Here is a 15,832-nt window from a genome sequence, read left to right as displayed (position 1 = left end):
AGAAGGCACAATATATGGCATACAATGAGACAAATCTTTATCATTGATATCCTTATGATTCAAGACCTCAATTCCATTAGCAACATAAGTAGAAGCCATGGTGCAGTTGCATAATTTACATCGAAATAATCCGTCTGAATCCTTGTAACTTTCTGGATGAAGACAGGCCAGAGATGAATGTGATCTAGTAGATGAAGTAGACTCAGCAAAGCTCGATGTACATGCATAGTACTGGGGTTTAGCCAGTCCAGATTCCAACTGCTTCTTAAACTTCGATCGACCAAGTATCTTATACTGGTCTGTAGAGCCCAGTCTTTGCACTTGCAAAGGAGTTGGTGCAGTCACTTCATTTAGAAGGGTCTTAGAAATATCCAATTGCCATTCACGAGGGAATTGGACTTCTTGCCAAGTAATCATTTCAGGTAAGGTACCCTGAGTAGTCTCGTCAACCTTTATGACAATATTTTGTCCCTTAACTAAAGAAGCGTCCTCTTTTAAGTACTTAGAATTGTACACTGAAGGTAAACAGGTGTTCACAGTTCTAATGATCATGCGATAAGCGATTTGCAGGTGATCAGAATTATGTTTGAGATCTAAACCATGGGTTTTAATTAACAAAGAGACAATCTCATCGAATCATTTGTCAGTGAGACTACAAAGGAAGTTAGGAAAACACTCTATATAGATAGGTCCATTTGAAAGGCTTTCTTGCAAGACACTAATAGTTTGGTCTGCCAAATTTTTATGCCTAGTGTCCGGTAATGCTCCAATGCATAAGACGTTCAAGCCTTTGCGAAACAAGGTGATTATGCATATGGCTATATATCCTATATGCATAACCTGATAACCTTTCTTCAAAGCTTTTTGCCTAAAGTCAAGAAGCTCTTCAAAGAGATGGATAATATGATTATCCGTCTCACTGTCTCTGACAGTAAGTTTTCCATGTGTTTCATGATACAGGGTGTTGGCTGAAAGGGCAAAAACCTTGTGATTTTTTATTCATGAGTCCTTTTCTTAGCGGGTAGAGGATCCCTATGTTACCCTATGACATCATTCCACAATGGATGACTAGTCCATTTGGCGCTTGAGAGCCTGAGGCTGCCGCAAGCATGTCTGCACATTAGTCCTATCAGTCTTCCATAGTAGAGTGACAAGCTCTACTTGGTGTTTGGGAGACGTCGTCTCTGCAAACTTGATCTAAGCATGCATACTACTTCATTTTTGTGCACAAATAAAGAAAAAGAGTCTTATAAGACAAAAATTTTGTTCATTTTTAACAGTTTGTACATTTGCTTACTCTTGGGAAGCATTGTAAGCATTGACAAGGTTTAGGTTATCCTTTAATTGTATGCCTTGCATCCATCTAGCATCTTCAAAAGGATAATTCTTAAACTTAATAAGATATCGTCGGATAGTCTTACCGCCTCTTAGTACCTTGTCTTCATGTCGGAGAATGGACTCGGGCTGCAGCACCTCTTCTTGGTCCTCGATCTCCGGTGGGTCTTCAATAGTTGGTTCTTGAGGTGGCTCTCCTTTGTAAGGCTTTAATAGGCTCACATGAAAAGCATTGTGTATGAGCCAATGATTGGGCAACTTAAGTTGATAGGCCATGTCATTGATTGGCCTAAGAATCTGGAAGGGACCATAGTACCTTTTTGCTAGTTTAGCATAGTACTTTTGGTGGCCCGTAGGATTCTTGCCCGTTGTGTGTCTTAATCGAGCCTTGGGAAACTTTAACAAGACCCAATCGTTTTCTTTAAAGGCTTGGGCTCTTCTGTGCTTGTCAGCAGCAGCCTTTTGCCTTTGCTGTGAGATAGAGATAGCATCTTTAATCTTTTGAAAAGATTCTTGTAGGTCTCGGCTATACTCATCTGCAGCGAAGATCTTCCCATGTACCTTAAGTAGCAAGGGACTTTTTGATCTTCCCTCAATTACCTCGAAAGGTGCTTTTCCCGTGGAAGTATGTACAGTGTTATTGTAAGCATACTCCACTAAGGGTAAGTACTTCTCCCATTGGGATCTTTGATCTACTTCCGTTACATAGGCTTTTAGTAGATCGAGAATTGTTAGGTTAGCTATTTCACTTTGGCCATCCGTTTGTGGATGATAGGCCGAAGAGAAATTTAGCCTTGTCCCTAAATTCTCAAAGAGACCCTTCCAAAAATTATTGGTCATTCTAGGATCTCTATCCGACACTATGGACATTGGCAAGCCATGGTATTTGAAAATTTGTGAAATGAAGAGGGTTGCCATTTGATGGGCTTTGATAGTCTTTTTGACAGGTATAAAATGAGCTTGTTTACTGAACCTGTCTACTATCGTCCATATTCCCGTATTCCCATGGATAGACTTAGGCAATCCAAAGATAAAATCCATGGATATGCTCTCTCATGGTGAATTAGGGATTGGTAAGGGTTGAAGCAATCCAGGTTGCTTCCCTCTATCAAATTTTGTCTTTTGACATACCACACATTTGGAAACATACTCTTGTATATTCACTTTCATGGTAGGCCAATAGAAATATGTTTCAATTCCCTTTAAGGTAGACTGAATCCCTCTATGCCCCGCATACGGGGGAGCATGAGATTCATACATTACTTTCTCACGCAGGGAGTTAGTAACGCATAGTCTATTGCCATAGAGAAGATAACCATCTTGTAAAGTAAATGGTTCTTCTTTCTTCCCTAATGCAAGGGCTGAAATCACATCTCTAAAATCGGGATCAATAGCATACTCATATATCATTGAAGATAGATCATTGTGAGTTGCTATGGAAACCGCATTCACTCTCGGTCGTCTTGAGAGTGCATCGGCTACTTGATTATGCTTGCCAGCAATGTGAGCAATATGAAAATGAAATTGCGAAAGGAAATTTGCCCACCTCATTTGTTTGTCGGAGAGCTTGGTCTGCATCATGAAGTACTTAAGACTTTGGTGATCCGTTCGCAGAATGAAAGGAGTCCCCAATAAATAGTGCTTCCATGAGTCTAAGGCATGTAGAACTGCAAGGAGTTCTTTTTCATATATGCCTAGAGCTTGCTCAATAGGGTCGAGCCTTCGACTCTCATAGCCTATGGCGTGCCCTTCTTGGAGCAAAACAGCTCCAAGGCAATCACCACAAGCATCACATTGGACCTCAAATGGTTTTGTGAGATCCGGTAGTGTAAGCACAGGTTGAGAGATAAGATTTTCGAAAGCATTGTTCTCCTTAGCAGACCATGTATACCTAACGCTTTTTTTTGTTAGGTCATGTAATGGCCCCGCAATTTGTGAGAACTTTTCTATGAAGCGTCTATAGTATGCACACATACCTATGAAGCTTCTTAGTTCATGAAGATTCCTTGGTTTAGGCCATCCTTTTATTACCTCTAACTTGGATGGATCCATTTGGATGCCATCTTGAGAGATAATGTGACCTAAATACTGAATCTCTTGCAAGAAAAATTCACTTTTCTTTCGATTAACATAAAGTTTATTCTCTCTTAAAACTTGAAATATTATCTGGAGGTGTTGCTTGTGTTCCTCCAATGAATTAGAGTAGATGATAATATCATCAAAGAACACTCCAGTGAAGGTTCGATGAGGCCTGAACAGCTTCTCCATCAAGCGGTTGAATGTGGCTGGTGCATTTGTCAAGCCAAAAGGCATGACAATGTATTCGTAAAGACCAAATGTAGTACGAAATGCGGTCTTTACAATGTCTTGATCAACTATCCTTATTTGATGATAGCCACTTTTTAGATCAACCCTATTGAAGTAGGTCGATCCTTGTAGCTTATCAAATAGGTCTTCTACCCGTGGAACGGGAAACCTATTCTTGATAGTGATCCTATTTAGTGCTCTATAGTCGACACACATACGATATGTGCCGTCTTTCTTTTGCACTAATAGCACAGGTGAGCAAAATGGAGATGAGCTTGGCCTAACCATACCCTTCTCAACTAACTCATGCACTTGCCGCATAATCTCCTCTTGTTGAGCTTGAGAAACTCTATAAGGAGGTTTATTAGGCGGTGAACTTCCTGGAAGAAGTTCAATTGCATGGTCATCATTACCTCGTTTAGGAGGTAGCTCACAAGGGATGTCGTCAATAAAAACATCTTGAAACCCCTTGAGAAAATTAGATAACTCTAATTCCTTTTGGTTGCTTTTATTTTCTTTTGCTAAAGCATTAGGTTCATTTTGAGAGTCTTTAACAAAAATCATGTACACGGAAATAGAGCTCTTTATTGACTTGTTGAAAGCTGGTGTATGTACAATGGGGATGGTGTTACCCATTTCCTTAGCATCTATATACATGTCTTTTTCCCTGAACTTAAAGGAGATTCTCCTTTCAGGAAATTTAACATCGGCAGCCAGGCGGTCAAACCATGGTGCCCCTAGGATTACATCCTCATGCTTGAGAGGAGAGATAAAGAAGTCCTCTTTGTCCACATAGCCTTGGACATGAAGCCTCAATTTCCCAATTAAGGGAGTGATTGAAGCTTCTTGCCCCTTGAAGGCACTGTCTGCGGGTAGGACATCTCCCATCTCGTAGGATTGTATGCCTAGCTTGGTGGCTAACTCCATAGATATAAAATTGTGAGTAGAACCAAGGTCAAAGAGAATAAAAGCATCATGTTCTCTTACCTTTCCCCAAGCATGGCATAGAGGAGATCCTTTGTGGTGAGTTTGGTGAGTCTCCTCCTCTTGGATTTCAACCAAGGAAGCTCTAGGAGGATCTTGGCGGTTGTTCTTTTGGGGACAAGCGCGGTACGCGTGCCCTTGTTCGCCGCACTTGAAACACCGGTTATCCTTACGATAACGCTCAAGCTCTTCAGGAGAGAGTTTATTCTTACCTTTGTAAACTCCCTTCTCTTTAGCTTTGTTGGCGTTTCCTTTAGGAGACTTTTGGACATTGTCCTTCCCCTTAGGCTCATTGGAACCCTTGTTTTCCGGGGGCTTATTATTTCTTTTTGCCCCCGTTTGGAAATTGATTCGAGAGGCGACCATAGTGTGGTGTATTACCGCCGATATGGTACGTGGTCTTTGGGAGTTGACATACTCCGCCATTTCTTCGGTTAAGCGCGCACAAAATTGTTGCTTTTTCTCTCCAAAATCCAACTTTTTGAAGACAGTGGCTTTGAGTTGTAGGTCCCAAAACTTGTCAACATATTTGTGGATAGATTCATTGGGAGAGAGCTTTAAGCTTCGCCATTCGGTGAGTACTTTGTCTTTGGCATCAGTGGCCAAAAACTGCTTCATAATGGAAGCTCTTAAAGCTTTCCATGTTCATGGAGCTTCACCGTTGGCTCGTAGGCTAGACCACCATTGTCTGGCGGACTTTTGAAAGTGCATAGCTACATGGCGTAGCTTAGAGGACTCCGTGAAGCCCTCATCTCCAAACGCCGCATCGAATTGTTGGATAAAGGCCAAGACTTTGTCCGTAGCACCAAAGGTACCATCATAGGTAAGGAAAGAGATGCTCTTCCCTCCCTCTTTGAATTTCTTCAACTTGGACGACCTCTTCCATGCGGCATAGGATTTCCTATGGCCTCTTCTTTTTGATGGTTCAAAGGTTGCACCATCACTTTCTTCAAAAGATGAAGAATTTGAAGAAGATGGAGAAGAGGGTGACCTCTTTCTCGCCTTTTTCTTGTCTTGATCTTTGTCGTCTTCACCATAGCTTTCATAAGAGGAAGAGGATGAAGAAGATGGAGAAGAGGGTGTTCTCTTTCTCGCCTTTTTCTTCTCTTGCTTTTTATCATTCCTCTTTGAATTGTGGTGGGGAGAAGAATATGATGGTCTTCTCCTCTTTGGTGGTGATGGAGAGCGTTTAGCCCGCCGTCTTCGTGGAGCCATCTCCGCCGAGGTGGCGGGAGACTCGCTTCTTTCTCGTTCCTTCGGTGGAGGCTCTTGAGTTCTCCTTTGGGAAGGAGATGCATCATCAAGAAGTAAATTTTTGAGCCCTTCATATGGATTCTCTTCTTCTTCCCGAATCGGAGAGAGACCTCTTTTGGTAGTCTCACAAGGAGGCTTCCTAGGTGTTCTCTCGTCATAGTGATGAGCTTGGAGAATCCCGTGGGCACGGAGCTGCCGTTGCACTTCACTTTGGAGAGATGGATTGCCCATGGCTTGTTGAAGCCTAGAAACAAGATAGTTAACAAGCATTAAAGCATCATTAGTAGCTTGCTCATGAGCAAAATCAAAGTTATCAACATTAATTTCACTCTCTTTACTATTGTCAGCCATTCTAACAACTTTTAGGTGTACTTTGGCACTTCAAGCCCTAGTTGCTACTCCTCTTTACCCCTTTAGAAAAAGCACTCAAGCTACTGTACCCGCGGCTCGAATACCATTAATTGCAAGGAATAGAAGAGAGGGTCTTTCGACACCAAAACAGCACCGGCTCCTGTCAAGCTTCTAATAGCTCAATAGTGGTTAAGCCGTAGGCAAGCCCCGTAGGACTCCACTATTAAGACCATAGCTCTCGACGGTGATGCCCCGTTAACTGCACGAAGGCAGGCGCACTGCAAGGCTGAAAAATCCCTATTCTACTTACTCACAGGCAATTAATAATACCAACCATTTATAGCTAGCTTGAGGACCTCCCTTCTTGAGCAAGAAAAGAGAAACCATGAGCTCTGATACCAATGTAACATTTAATGGCCTAATAACTTATGTGTAGCGGAAATTAGCATGAACATAGTGGGCATTTCATTAGAATAGATTCCTAATGAGAATTACAAGAGTGCTTGGGTGGAGAGAGCAACAAAAAGCATAACACCTAGTTAGATAGCATCAACAATACTTTCAAAAGAGAGAGAAATTAATCTATTGACAACAGTTGAGGACCGGATTTTCATGGAGCCGGTCCCCCCTCCAAAAGGCTTTGTATTATGGTTTCTCCCATCAAGAGAGACATTGTACAATACAATTCTTTGTGTTCCTTCAAGACTAACTAGTGCAATGAAGATGGAAACTTCATGCACTAAGCAAAACACTTAACAAACACAACTTGAATTATCCCCGTTCTCAGACCCAAGACCTCACACACCTTCGAAGATGGTGAGAGCTAGCAGGGTATGAGAGTAGATTGAGAGGAAGGAGTATCTTACGAGAAAGATGTACATCTCCTCACATAATCACTCATATTAGCATAGCTTAGCTTAGTAATTAGCTTGGTAGAGAAGATGAGCATGCATTGAAGCTTGGCTCTTGGTTGGATTTGCATCCACATGCCAAGAGAGTGTTGATGTAGGCTTCTATCTCACAAGCTTGGAGTAGGTGATGAGCTCTCCATTAAAGCTTGGGAGGAAATAGAGTATTCTTTCTTCACACATGAGCTTGTGTGAGTGTGTGTGTGATAATGCCTTGCAAAAATCAGCCCCCTCTCTCTCCTGGGCGAGTCCTTCCTGCTAAATTGGTCTGGCTTTTGCCTCATTGGACCTCCCCAAGTCAAGCCAATGGGTGTTAAGCAGCATAAGTGATAGCCTTCTGACATGTGTCCCCCTTTCCCCTTTTGTGAGAGCTTTAGGTAATTAAATAATTAAACTAAACTCTCATTGGACCCCTTTGCCTCCTGGCCAATAGGAATCAGGCAAGCCATTGGGCTCCTAAATGCTCATTGGACCCCTTGGGAGACTGCCCAATAGTCTTCTAGGAGACTTAATTCTCATTGGTTTCTTTTATTAAATGTTTTTAAATTAATTAAACTAGATTTACTCTAGCTTAATTCTCATTGGTCCACTTCAAGGGTCTTCCAATAGGAATTGGGCACACCTTGTGGGCATCTGGCCTAGGGAGCTGACATGTGTCCCTAATTCCCTTTGTGTAAAGGGAGCCTGTGTGTGTGTGTGTGGCTTTCTCTCTCATCCCCTACTAAATGGGCTCGCCCCCTCCTTTGTAGGCTTTGAAGAAGACTTTTGTACACACACTAAGCATCCAATTTTCCCTAGGGTTGACCTTTGGACACAACCTTTGAATTTTGGAACCTTAGCATTTTGGAAGTCTTAATGGGCTGAACCTTAGGGTCTTTTTAGCCCATTGTTGCACATGGTTCTTTTGCAGATGGCCCCCCCTTTTGATCCCTATTTTCCCTCCTTTGGATCCCTACTGTGGCCGGTCTGCTAGCTTAACCAATATTCTAGCTTTTTCTCCCCTGGTACCTCCCCACATTAAATGATCAGTTTAATATGAGAAAATCATTTAGGAGAATTAGATATTGATTATTATGACAGAACCAGAAAAGAGAACTTGATTCTACCCATTTCTTTGTCAACAAAGAAACAAGTAGACATTAGGAAAGACATCAAAAGAATCCATCATCAGTACAACTAGACGAAGACGTATCTGAAGCTTCTACTTCTCGAGATCATCCTCTAAACGAAGCTTGTGAGTATATTCAAATTTGTAGTAAAAATGATTAGGCCATTCTAAAGGCTATACTGGAGATACATATCAAGTGTGATCAATTGCAGCAACAGATTCGTTCTATTGAAAATCAGTTAGCTACTCTTGAAACCAAGATTGATCATGTTCATGGGATTGCTAATCATCTGTCTGATGTAATTGCTATGACAGAAATTGCTAATGAAGCTCCCACCAATTGGGTCCCTACTCGGCCTATAAATAATTGCAGTATCATCGACTTTGATCCCAAGTATAATCGTGCTTTCTATTCTGAAACTTGGATCAAATTTCCATCTAAGCAGTCTTTTCGGCTTGATGCATTATGGGATTCAGGGTCTATTGTTTCATACATCAACCAAGCTCTAGTTCCTCAACGTTTGGTCAAATCTTCCTTACGGTGTCATTGTTTCTTATGCCAATAATACTCGTGGCCGAATTTCTAAGATTGTAATATGCAAAATGGCTTAGGGATATGCTAAGTTACAGGTCACTCTTTATCTTCATCCCAATCCCAGTACTGATCTTACAATCGGAGTTGATATTATATCTCAAATCACACCCTACATAGTGAACCCTGATCTATCTATCCGATTTCGGTTAGATGACCGGTACTACACAGTGCTTACTAAAGCTCGTGGAGCTCTTTTGCTTCGGGGGGTAATTTCCACACTCCCTAATCCACAAAAGAATGAGCGTTTTTTAGCATGGTTTGAGGCAGAAAAGTTGAAGCACCACAATGAGCTACCATCAATTGCCAATCAGCTAGCTAAACAAACTAGTGAAAATCCTTTAGCTTTCTGAAAGAAAGAAGAATATTGGGTCTCACTCCCTAGCAACCCACAGCCAGCAGGATTGAAATCTACTCATCCTGGAATGTCTTTGGAAGACTCGAAGCTATGCAACGAAGAAATTGATTAGCTGCTTGAAAATGGTTTAATAGTTCCCTCTAACAATGCTTTTGAATGTCAGGCTTTCTATGTGAATAATCATGCAGAAAAGAAAAGAGGGAAGAAGCGGCTAGTTATTAATTATAAACCAATTAATGATTGGCTGGAAGTAAGGCGATTTCTTTTACCTTTGAAGGATGATCTACTTCGCAAAATCAAGGACACTAAGGTATTCTCAAAGTTTGATTTAAAGAGCGGGTCTGGCAATTTAAAATACAACCTGCTGATCGCTATAAAACCAGTTTTGTAGTCCCGCAAGGAATGTTTGAATGGGCAGTGTTGCCCATGGGACTAAAGCCAGCCACATCACTCTGTCAAGAACGCATTGAGGTTTTATTTTCAGATTGTAGGGAATTCTTACTGCTGTATATTGATGATATTCTTGTCTACTCTAAGGACATTGACAGCCATATCAAGCATCTTAAGAGGTTTTTGCAAAAGCTTCAACCACTGGATTAGTGCTTAGTCTCAAGAAAATGGAGCTTTGTCAACCACACACTACTTTTTTAGAGGTGGAAATCTCCTCTAGATGTATACAAATGCAAGACCATGTTTTGAAGAATTATTGGTTTTTTCATATCAGCCGTAAGATCTCAAACAGGTCCAATCCTTTGTCGGCTGTCTACAATGAATAGCGCCACAATACCCTCATCTTGCAAAGGATTTACTGTCATTCAAGCAGTTGGAAAGAAGCAAAGACTCCTTTTGGTTTGGGAATTTGTCTGTTATTGTGCATAAGATAAAGGAGATCTGCCAGAAATTACCTCTGTTACAAATTCCTACTAATAATTCTTTAATTGTATATTCAGATGCATCCGAAGAAGCATGGGGAGATATATTGTGTGAACAAGTAAATGATACCCCTATCGTTTGTAGATGGGCTTCCGAAAGGTTCAAAGATGCTGAGTAGCGGTATCATTCAATTCAAAGAGAACTCCTAGTTGGTGTGAATGTTGTGTTATCATTCCGATTATTTCTATTGGGGATCCCATTCACACTAAAGAGTGACTCGAAGCATTTTGATAAGTTCCTCCAAGAAAAGAATGCAAGAAAAGTAGGAAATGCTCGCATATACAGATAGGCCTACAAGCTGAGTCATTTTGATGTGACTTATGAATATGTGCCTGGTTGTAAAACTAACATTGCTGATTTACTATCCCGCGCCAAGGCAACCTAAGCAAGGATGTTATACAGCACTTCTAGAAAAGAATAAGATCTCAGCAGTGACGTAAGATATGTTTTACTTTTGTAAAATATCTGCACTAAAGTCTTCTACTTGACGCCTGTAAAGATATTCGCCCTAAAGCTACCTGCACTCATGTATGCTGAAAGCCTTCTAGGTGACACCTGTAAAGATACCCACATTCTAAAGCAACCTGCACTCGCGTATGCTTGAAGCTATCCTGGCTCCTCCACTATAAAGAAAGGAGGTTTCGAAGGCAAAGGGGGGCACCTGAATTACCACTCCCGAGCGAATAGCTTCTTACCTATAGAGCACTTACTAGTCAAGCCTAACCGTGGCAGTTTATTTTTGTGAAGCTTGTAATCCTCTATGATAAATCAAGTACCTTATTTTGTTCCACCTTGTCTGTGTTATTTAACTCGTTTCCGCATCTCCCAATTCTATTAGTATCCTCTCAATTATTATTTGTATGTCTAGATCCTACTTGAATTGGTATCAGAGCCTTGTGTTAGTTGGTTTAATTGCTTTATTGTAGCAAGTGGTAATTGTTGAGTGAAAGCTGATTAATGAGTACCTTCATATAGTGAAATTGGAAGCACTTAGTTGTTTAAGTCACAGTCGCTAGGCTTGGTGCCGCTCAGACACAGACACTGTCAGCTCTTTATATCTTCCAATCAAGTTCACTATCAAGTGCTTAGCACCCTAGTACTCTAATCGCGCTCAACATTTCCTAACTGTGTGAAGCCTTAACCTCTATCATTATGGCTATGATCATCTCTTCTTTTAAGAAGTTACTTTCTGATCATATCGAATTCGACGAAGCTAATCCCTCTGGAAAAAGGAGCCTCCGAAAGGTATCTTTTGCTCAAATCTATAAACATCACAAGGTTTTTGCCATTTCAGCCAACACCCTGTATCATGAAACACATGGAAAACTTACTGTCAGAGACAGTGAGACGGATAATCATATTATCCATCTCTTTGAAGAGCTTTTTGACTTTAGGCAAAAAGCTTTGAAGAAAGGTCATCAGTTTATGCATATAGGATATATAGCCATAGGCATAATCCCCTTGTTTCCCAAAGGCTTGAACGTCTCATGCATTGGAGCATTACTCGACATTAGGCATAAAAATTTGGCAGACCAAACTATTAGTGTCTTGCAAGGAAGCCTTTCAAAAGGACCTATATAGAGTGTTTTCCTAACTTCTCTTGTAGTCTCACTGACAAATACTTCAATGAGATTGTCTCTTTGTTAATCAAAACCCATGGTTTAGATCTCAAACATAGTTCTGATCACTTGCAAATCGCTTATCGCATGATCATTAGAACTGTGAACACCTGTTTACCTTCGGTGTACAATTCTGTGTACTTAAAAGAGGATGCTTCTTTAGTTAAGGGACAAAATATTGTCATAAAGGTTGACGAGACCACTCAGGATACCTTACCTGAAATGGTTACTTGGCAAGAAGTCCAATTCCCTCATGAATGGCAATTGAATATTTCTAAGACCCTTCTAAATGAAGTGACTGCACCAATTCCTTTGCAAGTGCAAAGACTAGGCTCTACAGGCTAGTATAAGATACTTGGTCGATCGAAGTCTAAAAAGCAGTTGGAATCTGGAATCTGTACTGGCTAAACCTCAGTACTATGCCTGTACATCGAGCTCTGCTGAGTCTACTTCATCTGCTAGATCACATCCATCTCTGGCCTGCCTTCATCCAGAAAGTTACAAGGATTCAAACGGATTATTTCGATGTAAATTATGCAACTGCATCACGGCTTCTGCTTATGTTGCCAATGGAATTAAGGTCTTGAATCATAAGGATATCAATGATAAAGATTTGTCTCATTGTATGCCATATATTGTGCCTTCTCCAAATACACGGTTACAACCCTTGGAGTCTTCTGCGAATTGGCACACTAATGCTCTGAAGGAGCTTGCTACTTTGCAGTACCAGGTACTTAACAAACTGTATATATCTATCTATCTACATATATATATATGTTGCCAATGGAATTGAGGTCTTGAATCATAAGGATATCAATGATAAAGATTTGTCTCATTGTATGCCATGTATGTGCCTTCTCCAAATACACGGTTACAACCCTTGGAGTCTTCTGCGAATTGGCACACTAATGCTCTGAAGGAGCTTCCTGTTTTGCAGTACCAGGTACTTAAGAAACTTTATATATCTATCTATCTACACACACACACCCACACACATATATATATACACACACACACACATATATATATATATCTGTCTCTCTACATATATCTATATCTGTCTATATGTATACATACATACATACATACATATATATATATATATATATATATATATATATATATATATATATATATATATATATATATATATATATATATATATATATATATATATATATATATATAGATATACATATACATATACATATACATATATATAGATAGAGAGAGAGAGAGAGAGAGAGAGAGAGAGAGAGAGAGCAAGCATTCTAGAATTTATTTCCTGGTGGCCTTTTGCTAACAGAACCCCCATTCATGGTATTATTGGGATGGTATCTTTGGCACTCGATACAGATCTCACAAATGAGCAGAGGGAACACCTAGAAACCGTCTCTCAATCAGCAAATTGTCTGCTTCATATCGTGAATGCATTACTTGATTTAGCAAAAATAGAGGCAGGTCGCTTGGAATTGGAGCATGTGCCATTCTGTCTTTCTGGCACCATAGAGTCAACCATGAAGATGCTTCAGGTATGTCTTCTTTACCTTTATGACTGATCTAAAGCATAAATATCTGTGGAACAAAGCTACAACATGCTAAAGTGCATCTATTAAGGTTACAATCCTTTGACAAACGGTTGGTAAAAGAAAAGCTTTTATGGCAGGTACGAGCAACACAAAAAAAATTAGACTTCTCTTGGGATGTAGCTTCAGACTTACCAGCATATTTTATTGGGGATGCGGGACGGCTGCAGCAGTGCATTCTCAACCTAGGTAAGAATGCCAACAAGCACATTCATGTCTCTGTACATTTTGTCTCGCTAATTTTGTTTTCCTTGCAGTCGGGAATGCAATCAAATTCACCCACAAAGGCTCTGTCTCTCTTTCAGCAAGACTATATTCTGAAGGTGCTACTACCGAAGACTCAGGTAAGGTGCGAATATGAGCTTAACTCGCTTTTGTAAGGATGGTTGAGTCATCAAGACATTAACCTTGAATGGTGAGGTCAGGTGCTGTCGGTCAGAAAAAAAAAAACTAGGTTTCAATGGAGGCTAGGCTTGCAAATTCAGCTCGTTGATTCTGAAAAATTGGATTTCAGGCAAGGTCAAGGAGGTGTCTGGCAGCCTAAGTAGCGAGGAACTTGGGAATGTGGTGATGGATTCTTTAGCTTGTCCTGCATTGACAGCTTTTGATAGCAAGGAAGTTATCCTTGGTTGCGACTGTGATTTAAAGGCAGCTAACGCTTTTGATGGCAAGGAAACCATCCTTGGCTGCGACTGTGGTTCAGAGGCAGCCAACAAAGTGCCCATACTTTTTTCTGTCTCCGATACGGGAATAGGCATAAGCAAGGACAACCAGAGGGAAATCTTTAAGGCTTTTTCACAAGCAGACAGCTCTACAACAAGGCTCTATGGAGGGACTGGATTGGGGCTTAGTATTGTGGAGAGGTAACTTAACACTCGATCTGAGCAAATGTGAGCATTTTCTTTCTACTTATCTCTTTTTGGTGTTAGGTTAGTAGGAATGATGGGTGGCCGCATTTGGCTCGAGAGTGAGCTTGGAAAAGGAAGCACATTCTATTTTCTGGCTTGCTATGAGACTCGGTGTGTAGGTAAGGCCGTGTGGGATTCAGAAGGAATGCAAGAATCACACCATAAAAATTTGGAGTACAAAAAGTGCAGGGAGGTTTCTTGTAATCATTCCTCCATTCCGTCCTTGAATGGCTGGCGAACTTGTGAAAACAATGCTGCACCTGACACATTTGGAAGGTCAATTAGCAGAAATGGTAGCCTCCAATCAAAGGACTTGATTTCAAGCAACTTGGAAAAGGAGAGCAGTTGGGTGTCATTGGAAGGGCAAAAGTCCACTAATCCTCTCAATGGCAAGAAGGTTCTTCTGGCAGAAGATAATCTGGTCAATCAAAAGGTAGCCCGCCAGCAACTCAAGAAGTTTGGGATTGAGGTGGACGTTGTCAGCGATGGACAACAGTGCTTGGATGCGCTTCGACAGGGGTGGGATAATTATGATCTTGTTTTGATGGATGTACAGGCAAGTTTCTTACTCATGACGACGACTCCTAGTTATGGTTTGTGTGCCTTCTAAGAAAGTCTGAGCATTCTTATCTTTTTGGAAGGAAAACAACTTAGATGGAGAACACGCAACATTATGTAAGGGATTATGCTATGCGCTAGGAAACCCCAATCACTTATGATGTGATTAGCATCTCCAAAATGCTAGTTAATGCATATAATCGTTCATCCGAATGCTTTGGTGCTGGCTCTAAGCTACACAAATGTCTTCACATGACCAAAAACCACCACTAGATGGCTATTCTCATACAGCTTTGGTTTCAAAATTTGTACAGATGCCTATTTTGGACGGACTTCATGCAACAAGGCTAATCCGACAAGGTGAAGTAGAGTTTGGGATGCCACGTAAGCCAATCATAGGACTAACAGCTCATGCCATACAAGGCTACAAAGACAAGTGCTTGGAAGCTGGGATGGATGCATATGCATGCAAGCCTTTTGAAGCAAAGCAGCTATTTGAAGTTTTAAGAACAGTCTTACAAGCTTAAAAAGAGGACTTCAAGCTTTAGGAACAAAGGATTACCAAAGATATACACATACACAACACATGGATAGCTTAGTTAGCAAAAAGGAAATCAAGAGAATAAGTGAGTGCACAAGATGGCCATGTTGCTGCTTGCATCCTTGTTAAAAAAAATTGCTAATATTGATGGAAAGAAAGGTTTTTAAGGTATTTTCCAAGTTTCAAGTATCTCTAAAGAATGTCCATGTCCTACTCAGTTATGGGGAAACTAGTTGGAAATAATAAGAAAGCTCATGTGTTGGTTCAAAAGAAACTCCTTACTCTTCCCACTCTCTTGTCGTCGTCTTTATTTTCTCACCTTGAGAGAGACCCTTTAAAAATGTCTTGCTATCATTTCAAATAATTATAGTCTACTGCATGGACTATGGCGGTGATCGGAGTTTAAGAGGGTGTTCTCATGTGGAGGAGATGGAGTAGGAAAAGAATGGAAGAGTGGTACCTCATCAATATACATATTGTTGATAAGAGT

The 15,832-nt window shown here is 40.7% G+C and overlaps 1 protein-coding gene across 1 annotated transcript in view; it reads left to right on the top strand.

Annotated features, from left to right (window-relative positions):
• Positions 1-15,531, top strand: part of LOC147423640 (putative histidine kinase 4) — a 96,658-nt gene extending 81,127 nt beyond the window's left edge. Inside the window, exons 5-10 of the mRNA XM_086500966.1 lie at positions 13,056-13,281; positions 13,416-13,524; positions 13,593-13,679; positions 13,850-14,198; positions 14,265-14,799; positions 15,116-15,531. Of these exons, the coding sequence (XP_086357092.1) occupies positions 13,056-13,281; positions 13,416-13,524; positions 13,593-13,679; positions 13,850-14,198; positions 14,265-14,799; positions 15,116-15,328 (1,519 nt within the window). The 3' untranslated portion in view covers positions 15,329-15,531. The remainder of the gene's footprint in view (positions 1-13,055; positions 13,282-13,415; positions 13,525-13,592; positions 13,680-13,849; positions 14,199-14,264; positions 14,800-15,115) is intronic.
• The last annotated feature ends 301 nt before the right edge of the window (positions 15,532-15,832 follow it).

This window comes from Adiantum capillus-veneris, chromosome 26 (assembly GCF_014529385.1).
Source record: "Adiantum capillus-veneris isolate H3 chromosome 26, ASM1452938v2, whole genome shotgun sequence".
Taxonomy (NCBI): domain Eukaryota; kingdom Viridiplantae; phylum Streptophyta; class Polypodiopsida; order Polypodiales; family Pteridaceae; genus Adiantum; species Adiantum capillus-veneris.
This window is presented reverse-complemented; position numbering and strand designations above follow the sequence as displayed.